At 53.1% G+C, this 11,853-nt stretch overlaps 1 protein-coding gene across 1 annotated transcript; it reads right to left on the bottom strand.

Moving 5' to 3' along the window:
- Positions 1–2,586: 2,586 nt before the first annotated feature.
- Positions 2,587–7,162, bottom strand: kiaa2013 (KIAA2013 ortholog). Its single transcript, XM_072478178.1, has one exon. It carries the CDS (start codon positions 7,148–7,150, stop codon positions 6,299–6,301), a length of 852 nt encoding a protein of 283 aa, XP_072334279.1. The 5' UTR covers positions 7,151–7,162; the 3' UTR covers positions 2,587–6,298.
- Positions 7,163–11,853: the final 4,691 nt, after the last annotated feature.

The following is an 11,853-nucleotide window of genomic DNA, read 5'->3' as shown; positions in this document are numbered from 1 at the left end:
ATGACAGCATGGTAGCATAGTGGTTAGCACTGTGGCTTCACAGCGCCAGGGTCCCAGGTTCAATTCCCCACTGGGTCCCTGTCTGTGCGGAGACTGCCCGTGTCGCGTGGGTTTCCTCCGGGTGCTCCGATTTCCTCCTACAGTCCAAAGATGTGCAGGTTAGGTGGATTGGCCATGCTAAATTGCCCTTAGCGTCCAAAAATGTTAGGAGGGGTTACTGGGTTAGGGGGGTCCGGTGAAAGTGAGGGCTTAACTGGGTCGGTGAAGACACGATGGGCCAAATGGCCTCCTTCTGCACCGTATGTTCTATCACACCCAGGTCTCGTTGCACTGCCCCTTTTCCTAAACTGCCACCATTCAGATAATCTGCCTTCCTGTTTTTGTCACCAAAGTGGATAACCTCACATTTACCGACATTATATTGCATTTGCCAAGTATTTGCCCACTCCGCTAGCCTGTCCAAGTCACCCTGCAGCCTCTCTGCATCCCCCTCACAGCATACACTGCCATACAGCTTAGTGTCATCTGTACATTTGGAGCTATTGCATGCAATTCTTTCGTCCAAATCATTAATGTATATTGTGAACAGCTGGAGTCCCAGCACCGAACCCTAGTCACTGTCCGCCACTCTGAAAAGGACCATTTATTTCCACTCTCTGCTTCCTGTCTGCCAACCAGTTCTCTATCCATGTCAATACATTACCACCATGAGCTTTAATTTTGCTCACTAATCTCTTGTGTGGGATCTTGTCAATTGCCTTTTGAAAGTCCAGATACACAACATCCACTGATTTGGACTGATCATGTCAGTGCTTTCCAAATGCTCAGTTATTTCATCCTTAATAATTAACTCCAGCATTTTCTCACCACCGATGTCAGGCTAAACGGTCTACAATTCCCCGTTTTCTCGCCTCCTTATTTAAAAAGTGGGTTACATTAGCTAGCCTCCAATCCATTGGAACTCTTCCAGAGTCTATAATATGCTGGAAAATGATCACCAAAGCGTCCACTATTTCTAGGGCCACTTCCTTAAGTACTCTGGGATGCAGAGCATCAAGCCCTTGGGACTTATCGGGTTTGAATCCTATCAATTTCCCCACTACAATTTTCCAACTAATGAAGATTTCCTTCAGTTCCTCTTTCATGCTAGATCCTCTGTCCCCTAGTATTTCCGGAAGGTTATTTGTGTTCTCCTTCATGAATACAGATCCAAAGTATTTGTTCAACTGGTCTGCCATCTCTTTGTTGCCCATTATGAATTCACCCGATTCTAACTGTAAGGGACCTACATTTGTCTTCACCAGTGTTTTTCTCTTCTCATATCTGTAGAAGTTTTTGCAGTTAGTTATTATGTTTTCTGCTAGCTTACTCTAATAGAAGTTAGACAGGGATGTACGATTGTTGAAGTTAGACATGGATATACAATTGTCGAAGTTAGCCATGAATTTGGAAGGTGCTGTCTAAAGAGCTTTGCTGCATTCCTGCAGTGCATCTTGTAGATGCACTGCCACTGTTTTTCAGTGTTGGAGGGAGTGAGTGTTTGTGAATGGGGTGCCAATCAACTGGGCTGCTTTGTCCTGGATGGCATCAAGCTTCTTGAGTGTTGTTGAGCAAGTGGAGAGTATTCCATCACACCCCTGACTTGTGCCTTTAACAAGTTCATTTAACTGCAGGATACATCTGTTGCTCCTGATCTTACCCAACATCCAGATACCAATGCTGTCTGACAGAAGGTACTCAGCGCTGATTAGGAGCAGAGACCGTGGCTCATTCTCCCCTCCCTAACCCTAGGATACAGAACCCAACTCTGGCTGCCAGTGAGCAGGTACCCTGGCCAAGGCAAGCTGATTCAGGGTGGACTGGGGTTAAACACAGTACCTTTGATTAATGGCTTCAGTTACTGAAGAACCAGGAATAGCCCTTTCAATGTCCATAAATGGTAGCAAGGCCACAATGGTGTTTAAAATGGAAATAGGATTGCGTGTTATACCAACGCTTTGAAGTTATAGAAATGGTGCAGGTAGCTCTGGTCATTGTGGTTGAGAAAGTCTAGCACACACGAAATGTGAGCCACAGCCTCAGGTGGGATGTGACAACAGAAAATGGCACCTGGACATTATCTCCAGCACTCACTGAAATATATATTTAATGCTGAAAAGTACAAGATATCAGGGGAGGCAGTGGCATAGTGGTATTGTCACTGGACCAGAAATGAGAAACCCAGGATTAATGCTCTGGGGACCCTGGTTCGAATCCCGCCACAGCAGCTGATGAAATTTTAAATCTAATAATGAAGCCATTACCGATTGTCGTAAAAGCTCATCTGGCTTACTAATGTCCTTTAGGGAAGGAAATCTGCCATCCTTACCTGGTCTGGCCTACATGTGACTCCAGACCCACTGCAATGTGGTTTACCCTTAACTGCCTCCTCAAAGGCAATTAGGGACGGGCAGTAAATGCTGCCCCAGCCTGCGACACCCAAGTCCCTTGAAGGAATTTTTAAAAATTGAAAGTGAACATGAAATATTGCAAAAAAAAAAACACAGGTGACTTTACCAGTTCCCAATTAATCAAGAATTGAAAGAGTCATTTGTCACAATGAGTTTATTTCAAACTGTTAACAGCAGTGTTAGAAAATCACCCAGCAATTCCACCCCATAACATTCACTTCTCATTGGAAACTATCTCCCACAGTTCTGTCCACCACCAGACAAACTTGAATCGAGCAATGAAAAGGTCACACGACCAGTTCAGCAAAGGATTCTTTCACCCATCACGAGGAGCTGTGCAGTCCATAACATGCTGGAAAACGCAAGGTGACTTTCACTGGAGTCTTCAGATGGATGTGTCTGGAATCCCAGTTCAATGTCAGCTATGATCAATTAAAGCCATACCAAGGCTACAAGCAAGAGCTTTGTCGCAGATTGTCTAACATCCAGTGTCTAATTCAGTTTCACATTTTTTAAGCAAATAAATTAACGCAGAGCCCTTTATTTATTAAAGAAAGAAAGAGAGGGATTTGTTTGTAGATGCCGTCTGACCCGATGCTGATAGCCACATCACCTTACAATCCTCTAAACCTAGAGATGTTAACAGCCAAACGAGATGATGATGAAAAGGGACAAGAATCATTTCATCAAATTCTTATGATATCCTGTTTAAGTGACGGAAAGAAAAAAAATGTAACCAACAGACTTGGAAAACCTGTGAAACTATCACTCTGCAAGAAGCAACTCACCCCAGCCACAAGCCAGGATCCAACAAGAGAACAGATCAGACCAGGTAAGAGAATATCCACTATCCTGACTGTAGCCTCCAGTTAAAATGATCACAGTAGTAATAAAACAGGACAGTAACAAAGGGTGGTACTTACAGATGGAATAGTTACAGAGGATGACATTATTAGAGTAGCCACAATGACTGGTACTAATACTCAGAGCAGCATCAGGCAATAGCAAAACTATCAGGGCAGTAACAATGGACAGCACTAATCATCAGAGCATACAGGACAGTAACAAAATTACATTCAAAAGTAATAATCTGGGGATTGAAAATTTGGCGGTAATAATCAGAGAAGTAACACTGGATATTAATAATCAGGGAAGTGAAAATGATTTGTAACAACAATTATTTCCAGTCTGCTTTTGGACTCTTCATTGGAAGTTACTTTCCACCACACACAATTTCACAACCAGGGATTGTTTAGTCAAGCTGCTCCCAGGCTCCGTGGATGCTGCTTTGTAAACTGGGACCAGTGGGCACAGCAGGGGAAGGCGAGTGACAAATTGTCCATCTGATTCTTCCAGAAGATGAGGACATGCTTTATTTGCCGTTGGCAGCTGTCTGAAGAACAGGCCAGGGGGGGGCTGGAGAGAGGTGGCCTGGGTCTAGAGCATCTAGGAGTGGACAAGGCCCACAAACTGCTGGGTAGAATGAAGATCTTGCCCCATCCTCGATAGTAAACAATCCTTAGGCATTTAAGTGGAAGACAGTAAAAGTGAAGAATTACGATCCCTAAGGCTGGTTTGATGGTTAGTTTGTTTCTATCTAACCAGCTACATAAACAGGGTCAGCAATATGAAGTATGTCGTTTAAACCAGTCTGATCGGAAGTGTGAGTATTAATTATTTGTATTTCACAGAGTTCAGGGTGTCCACCTAGTAAGACAGTGGCACTTCCGATGTGGCTGCTGGGCAGAATCCATTAGCTGCTCCTGGCCAACACACTGCCTTTTATTCCATGGCTCACCAGGAAGTGAAAGAACAGAGGCTGGTTAGAAAGTCACACAGGCAGAGAGTATTGTTCCATTTACATCCTGGAACAACAGCAACATCATAGCAAGGTTTGCCAGTTCCGAAACGGGCAATTTAGGATGTTATCTTTATCTGTCTGATTACTTTCAACTTTGTGCCTCAAGCTGTGTTTCTAGGACACTCAGAAAGCCTCTGTGACACACAGTGATTACAACACACAGAACATTAACACACGAGCACAGAGCATAAATAAATCAATCAAAACTCACTCAGTGATTACAGCAGATGTAAAAGTTCACATCAAGCCCAAGAGCATCCCCCTTCCCCCCCACAAATCCAGACCAAAGGGGCGGTGACTCCGCCAATATGTTTGAAGCTGTGTTGGCAGGAGGGAGCGGTCTTATAGACTTCAGTCCCAAACCATCCCATGAACATCAGCTGCCTACTGGCACTCATCCAAGTTCCCAATCATTTGTGAATGATATCAGGCTCATGCATCAAAAGAGGCAGTGAAGACTGGCTATTCAACTGTGGGGACATTGCATGCAGAGACAGAGTCCTCAGGCATTGACAATCAGAAACAGGAATTTCAGGGACTGGAGACTGAACGTGGGAGCCTGCGACGCAATGTGCCTTGACAGCTCAGTGAGTGAACTCACTGACACCCAGTCCTTCTCTGTCCTTCGTCTCTCTGTCAATTACTGATTCATTTCACAGCACTATTTTTTTTAGGAAAGAAAAGTGCAATCTGTTGGATTTTCTGATGGCTGATTCTTTCATCGGGTACGAAGGTTAAACACAAGGTCACTCTCCCTGTAACACTGTCAAAAATCTCCAATCTATGCCCCTTCCCAAGGCTCTATTTGAAGAGCATGATTGGTCGCAGGGTCCATCATATTCCCATCTGCAGAAAATAATGGAGTATTAGCCCAGCCACTCCAAATCTCCACTCATCCACATTACAGAGAGCAGACTAAGCATGTCTCAGAGATCGTGTTGGCAGAGATTTTACTTTCCCAGGTTATATCAAACCTTAAATTGATCATCGACCACATTCGATAAGGAATTTCTAGCAAAGCGCAAAATAGTTTCAGAGACTGGAATTGTTTGGGATTTAGAAGCAGTTAAGTTTGGTGCAATTTAACTGAATCTCAATTCAGTCGAAAAGCGGGATTCCATCAGGTCAGGTTGAAGGACGAGTAACTGTGCTAGCTCAGTCAGTCACAGACTAACGCTGTGCACACTCAGACCCCACTCTGTACTCTCACCCCCAGCCCCACTGCTCACCCTGAGACCCAGCCCCACTGCTCACCCTGAGACCCAGCCCCACTGCTCACCCTGAGACCCAGCCCCACTGCTCACCCTGAGACCCAGCCCCACTGCTCACCCTGAGACCCAGCCCCACTGCTCACCCTGAGACCCAGCCCCACTGCTCACCCTGAGACCCAGCCCCACTGCTCACACTGAGACCCAGCCCCACTGCTCACCCTGAGACCCAGCCCCACTGCTCACCCTGAGACCCAGCCCCACTGCTCACCCTGAGACCCAGCCCCACCGAGACTGGCTGGGACCACAAGGCAATACTCTGAATCAGTTGGAAATTACACATCTCTTCCCCCTTACACCGAGTTCCTCCAAAAGTCCTGTCCACACAGCATGAATGTCTCCCCTTCACGTACACTTGGTGTGGTCAGCAAAAACACTCAGAACTACGAGAAAGGATAAAGCTACTGTATTAAGTAACGACTGTTGTTCATTTTTCAGTGGATTATATTTGAGCCAGGCACAAGCAATCACACAAACACAAGCGTTGATTTTACTCAATCTAGTGCAAACTACGGAATTGATTGTCACTCAGGCAGCATCCTGCTCCCAATCAGGGTCTTTGTGCCGGCAAAAGGGTGAAAAGGTCCCACCAAAAAGAAAACCAAATCCATCTCAGCACCACAGACTCACAAGTGATCCCCGTCTCAGAGAAAGGTTAGAAGAGTCAGAACGTAGCGTGGCTCCCAGCAAATAAGCAGAGACAGGGATCCAGTGGACGATTATACCTTGCTCCTGAATATGGGCTTGGCACCCGGGCCGCAGTATTCGTTGTAGATGAGCTTGAAGAGGAAGAGGTGGAACAAAGTGATGAGTGATGCCACACTGAACCAGAAGAGGAAGGGGAGGCCAGGGTATTGCTCAGCCATGTGATCCTCGTGAGCAAGGATTGCCTTCAGGTGGAGCGTGTGCCTCAGGGCCTGCAGGTGAGTCAGGTCAGTCGAGATGTAGAGCAAGGGTGTAATGGGCCGTGTCACCATGACGGGAAACATGTGACCTTTGGGTTCGGAGGTCAGTTCCACCGGGTCGTTCATGCAGCCCGCCTCACAGCCATAGAGTTTGACCGGCTTGTCCTGAGGTTTGACAGACACGTGGAGAAAAGGCTTGTTCTCGCCGTCCAGTAACACTGCCAGGTTGATGAGATCCTTGTTGTAATGAATCCCTCGCAGCAGGTAGCTGTTGTGCAGGACCGAGGGATCGGCCTGGAACTGCAGGTGGTTTTCAGTGAACTGGAGGCCGCCAAAACTCATCACCATCCCTTGGAGCATGCCGTGAGACCCAGCTGCCACCAGGCTTTTGCAGCCACGTTTCTGCAGCGTGAGCCTCCACAGATTGGAGAGCTGCAGCAAGTGAGCAACATCGGAAATCTGCTCAGGCCACAGGTTCTCTGCATGCATCGTAGCGTGGCCACTGAAACAATGATCTGCGTAATTCAGGTTGGCCTCCAGCTTCTCTCGTTCTTCAGGCCCACTCTGCAGGTCCAGAAGAGGAGCAGCTGACATGGAAAGAACGTAGTAGAGTGTCCTGTTCACAGTCACACTGGAAGGGGTGTGCAAATCTGTGATCTTCTTCATCTCCACACCTGCAACAGAAAGAAGCAGCTCACAGTGGACACCTTGCACAAGCTTCACTCTCATCCCACCAGCCCAATATACCACAAGTGGAACTGACACACAGGAGAAGCTTGCACACCTCTGGACAGTATAGACCCGACCAAGATCAGGGTGTTAACATGAGGATAGAGGGGAGTGAGGGGGGGATCGCAGGGGTGAGGGGGGGATCGCAGGGGTGAGGGGGGGATCGCAGGGGTGAGGGGGGGATCGCAGGGGTGAGGGGGGGATCGCAGGGGTGAGGGGGGGATCGCAGGGGTGAGGGGGGGATCGCAGGGGTGAGGGGGGATCGCAGGGGTGAGGGGGGGATCGCAGGGGTGAGGGGGGGATCGCAGGGGTGAGGGGGGGATCGCAGGGGTGAGGGGGGGATCGCAGGGGTGAGGGGGGGATCGCAGGGGTGAGGGGGGGATCGCAGGGGTGAGGGGGGGATCGCAGGGGTGAGGGGGGATCGCAGGGGTGAGGGGGGATCGCAGGGGTGAGGGGGGATCGCAGGGGTGAGGGGGATCGCAGGGGTGAGGGGGGATCGCAGGGGTGAGGGGGGATCGCAGGGGTGAGGGGGGATCGCAGGGGTGAGGGGGGATCGCAGGGGTGAGGGGGGGATCGCAGGGGTGAGGGGGGATCGCAGGGGTGAGGGGGGATCGCAGGGGTGAGGGGGGATCGCAGGGGTGAGGGGGGATCGCAGGGGTGAGGGGGGGATCGCAGGGGTGAGGGGGGATCGCAGGGGTGAGGGGGGATCGCAGGGGTGAGGGGGGATCGCAGGGGTGAGGGGGGATCGCAGGGGTGAGGGGGGATCGCAGGGGTGAGGGGGGATCGCAGGGGTGAGGGGGGGATCGCAGGGGTGAGGGGGGATCGCAGGGGTGAGGGGGGATCGCAGGGGTGAGGGGGGATCGCAGGGGTGAGGGGGGATCGCAGGGGTGAGGGGGGATCGCAGGGGTGAGGGGGGATCGCAGGGGTGAGGGGGATCGCAGGGGTGAGGGGGGGATCGCAGGGGTGAGGGGGGATCGCAGGGGTGAGGGGGGGATCGCAGGGGTGAGGGGGGATCGCAGGGGTGAGGGGGGATCGCAGGGGTGAGGGGGGATCGCAGGGGTGAGGGGGGATCGCAGGGGTGAGGGGGATCGCAGGGGTGAGGGGGGGATCGCAGGGGTGAGGGGGGATCGCAGGGGTGAGGGGGGATCGCAGGGGTGAGGGGGGATCGCAGGGGTGAGGGGGGATCGCAGGGGTGAGGGGGGATCGCAGGGGTGAGGGGGGATCGCAGGGGTGAGGGGGGGGATCGCAGGGGTGAGGGGGGATCGCAGGGGTGAGGGGGGATCGCAGGGTGAGGGGGGATCGCAGGGGTGAGGGGGGATCGCAGGGGTGAGGGGGGATCGCAGGGGTGAGGGGGGATCGCAGGGGTGAGGGGGGATCGCAGGGGTGAGGGGGGATCGCAGGGGTGAGGGGGGATCGCAGGGGTGAGGGGGGATCGCAGGGGTGAGGGGGGATCGCAGGGGTGAGGGGGGATCGCAGGGGTGAGGGGGGGATCGCAGGGGTGAGGGGGGATCGCAGGGGTGAGGGGGGATCGCAGGGGTGAGGGGGGATCGCAGGGTGAGGGGGGGATCGCAGGGGTGAGGGGGGATCGCAGGGTGAGGGGGGATCGCAGGGGTGAGGGGGATCGCAGGGGTGAGGGGGGATCGCAGGGGTGAGGGGGGATCGCAGGGGTGAGGGGGGATCGCAGGGGTGAGGGGGGATCGCAGGGGTGAGGGGGGATCGCAGGGGTGAGGGGGGATCGCAGGGGTGAGGGGGGATCGCAGGGGTGAGGGGGGATCGCAGGGTGAGGGGGGATCGCAGGGGTGAGGGGGGATCGCAGGGGTGAGGGGGGATCGCAGGGGTGAGGGGGGATCGCAGGGGTGAGGGGGGATCGCAGGGGTGAGGGGGGATCGCAGGGGTGAGGGGGGGATCGCAGTGGTGAGGGGGGATCGCAGGGGTGAGGGGGGATCGCAGGGGTGAGGGGGGATCGCAGGGGTGAGGGGGGATCGCAGGGGTGAGGGGGGATCGCAGGGGTGAGGGGGATCGCAGGGGTGAGGGGGGATCGCAGGGGTGAGGGGGGATCGCAGGGGTGAGGGGGGATCGCAGGGGTCAGGGGGGATCGCAGGGGTGAGGGGGGATCGCAGGGGTGAGGGGGGATCGCAGGGGTGAGGGGGGATCGCAGGGGTGAGGGGGGATCGCAGGGGTGAGGGGGGATCGCAGGGGTGAGGGGGGATCGCAGGGGTGAGGGGGGATCGCAGGGGTGAGGGGGGATCGCAGGGGTGAGGGGGGATCGCAGGGGTGAGGGGGGATCGCAGGGGTGAGGGGGGATCGCAGGGGTGAGAGGGGATCGCAGGGGTGAGAGGGGATCGCAGGGGTGAGAGGGGATCGCAGGGGGTGAGAGGGGGATCGCAGGGGTGAGAGGGGATCGCAGGGGTGAGAGGGGATCGCAGGGGTGAGAGGGGATCGCAGGGGTGAGTGGGGATCGCAGGGGTGAGAGGGGATCGCAGGAGTGAGAGGGGATCGCAGGGGTGAGGGGGGATCGCAGGGGTGAGGGGGGATCGCAGGGGTGAGAGAGGATCGCAGGGGTGAGGGGGGATCGCAGGGGTGAGAGGGGATCGCAGGAGTGAGAGGGGATCGCAGGGGTGAGAGGGGATTACAGGAGTGAGGGGATTACAAGAGTGAGGGGATTTCAGGAGTGAGGGGGCATTACAGGAGTGAGAGGGGATTACAGGGGTGAGAGGGGATTACAGGAGTGAGGGGATTACAAGAGTGAGGGGATTTCAGGAGTGAGGGGGCATTACAGGAGTGAGAGGGGATTACAGGAGTGAGAGGGGATTATAGGAGTGAGAGGGATTACAGGAGTGAGAGGGGATTACAGGAGTGAGAGGGGATTACAGGAGTGAGAGGGGATTACAGGAGTGAGGGGGATTACAGGAGTGAGGGGGGATTACAGGAGTGAGGGGGGATTACAGGAGTGAGGGGGATTACAGGAGTGAGAGGGGATTACAGGGGTGAGAGGGGATTACAGGAGTGAGGGGATTACAAGAGTGAGGGGATTTCAGGAGTGAGGGGGCATTACAGGAGTGAGAGGGGATTACAGGAGTGAGAGGGGATTACAGGAGTGAGAGGGGATTACAGGAGTGAGGGGGGATTACAGGAGTGAGGGGGAATTACAGGAGTGAGGGGGGATTACAGGAGTGAGGGGGGATTACAGGAGTGAGGGGGGATTACAGGAGTGAGGGGGGATTACAGGAGTGAGGGGGGATTACAGGAGTGAGGGGGGATTACAGGAGTGAGGGGGGGGGATTACAGGAGTGAGGGGGGATTACAGGAGTGAGAGGGGATTTCAGGAGTGAGAGGGGATTTCAGGAATGAAGGAGGATCACTGGAGTGAGAGGGGAGTGAGGGAAGATTATACGAGTGAGAGGGGATTTCAGGAGTGAAGGAGGATCACGAGTGAGAGGGGAGTGAGGGAAGATGAGAGGTGTGATGGGGGGGGGGGGGGGAGGAGTGTGACAGGAGAGTTGGGTTGAATAGAAGGATGAATGATTCCAGAGTGAGTGGTGAGGAAGGGGGAGGCAGAAGCAGGGGGGCAGAAGTCGATGAGGAGTCAGGAAGAAGGTAGCAGTGAGAGAAGGGTAAACTGAGAGGAAGGCGCCGGGCGGGTGGAGGTTGGTGGAAGATGCACACTCAAATTCTCTAACTGCATGGGGATTGCGTCGGTCTTCAATTAATGTCACTAGCTAGATTAGAGGGAGATATTTAACGACACAGGCACCACAGAGTTACTGACATGCACACTTCGAGCAACGGAACTATCCAACAGGAGCAGCACGGTAGCATTGTGGATAGCACAATTGCTTCACAGCTCCAGGGTCCCAGGTTCGATTCCGGCTTGGGGTCACTGTCTGTGCGGAGTCTGCACATCCTCCCCGTGTGTGCGTGGGTTTCCTCCGGGTGCTCCGGTTTCCTCCCACAGTCCAAAGATGTGCCGGTTAGGTGAATGCAATGGTCTCACCAATGGTCATATATCAGATCAGAGAGGGGGAACAATTAGAAACACAACAATTCAGGGAAGGTGTGGGCTGAAGACAATGTTGGAAGATGTCTTGGAGGCGTGGGTTGGAGAGGGTAACATTCTCAGAAGCTCGTCCCCTGACTCGCACCAAGGCCGCACACCAACTATGGGGAGGTGGTGATTTAGTGGTATTGTCACTGGGCCAGTAATCCAGGGACCCAGGGGACTGTTCTGGGGACCCGGGTTTGAATTTAATAAAAGTCTGGAACTAAAAGTCTAAAGATGATCATGAAACCATTGGCCATTGTTGTAAAAACTTATCTGGTTCACTAATATCCTGTAGGGAAGGAAATTTGCCGTCCTAACCTGGTGTGGCCTACATGAGACTCCAGATCCACAGCAATGTGGTTGACTCTGAAATGGCCCAGCAAGCCACTCAATTCAAGGGCAATTAGTGATGGGCAATAAAGGCTGGCCCCACCAGTGACACCCATTTCCAATGAATGAAATAAAATACCTGTGGCTCATTTAACTATTCTCAGCTCAGGCCCCATGTGTCAGTTCACATTACATCTTGCATAATACGCCAACTTGTTACTGATGGGTACAACATTCAAAACTTGGGCAAAAGCTAATTCCAACGCAC

The sequence above is a fragment of the Scyliorhinus torazame genome, chromosome 16 (genome assembly GCF_047496885.1).
Source record: "Scyliorhinus torazame isolate Kashiwa2021f chromosome 16, sScyTor2.1, whole genome shotgun sequence".
In the NCBI taxonomy this organism is placed as follows: domain Eukaryota; kingdom Metazoa; phylum Chordata; class Chondrichthyes; order Carcharhiniformes; family Scyliorhinidae; genus Scyliorhinus; species Scyliorhinus torazame.
The sequence above is the reverse complement of the archived record's forward strand: the minus strand, read 5'-3'. Positions and strand labels throughout refer to the sequence as shown.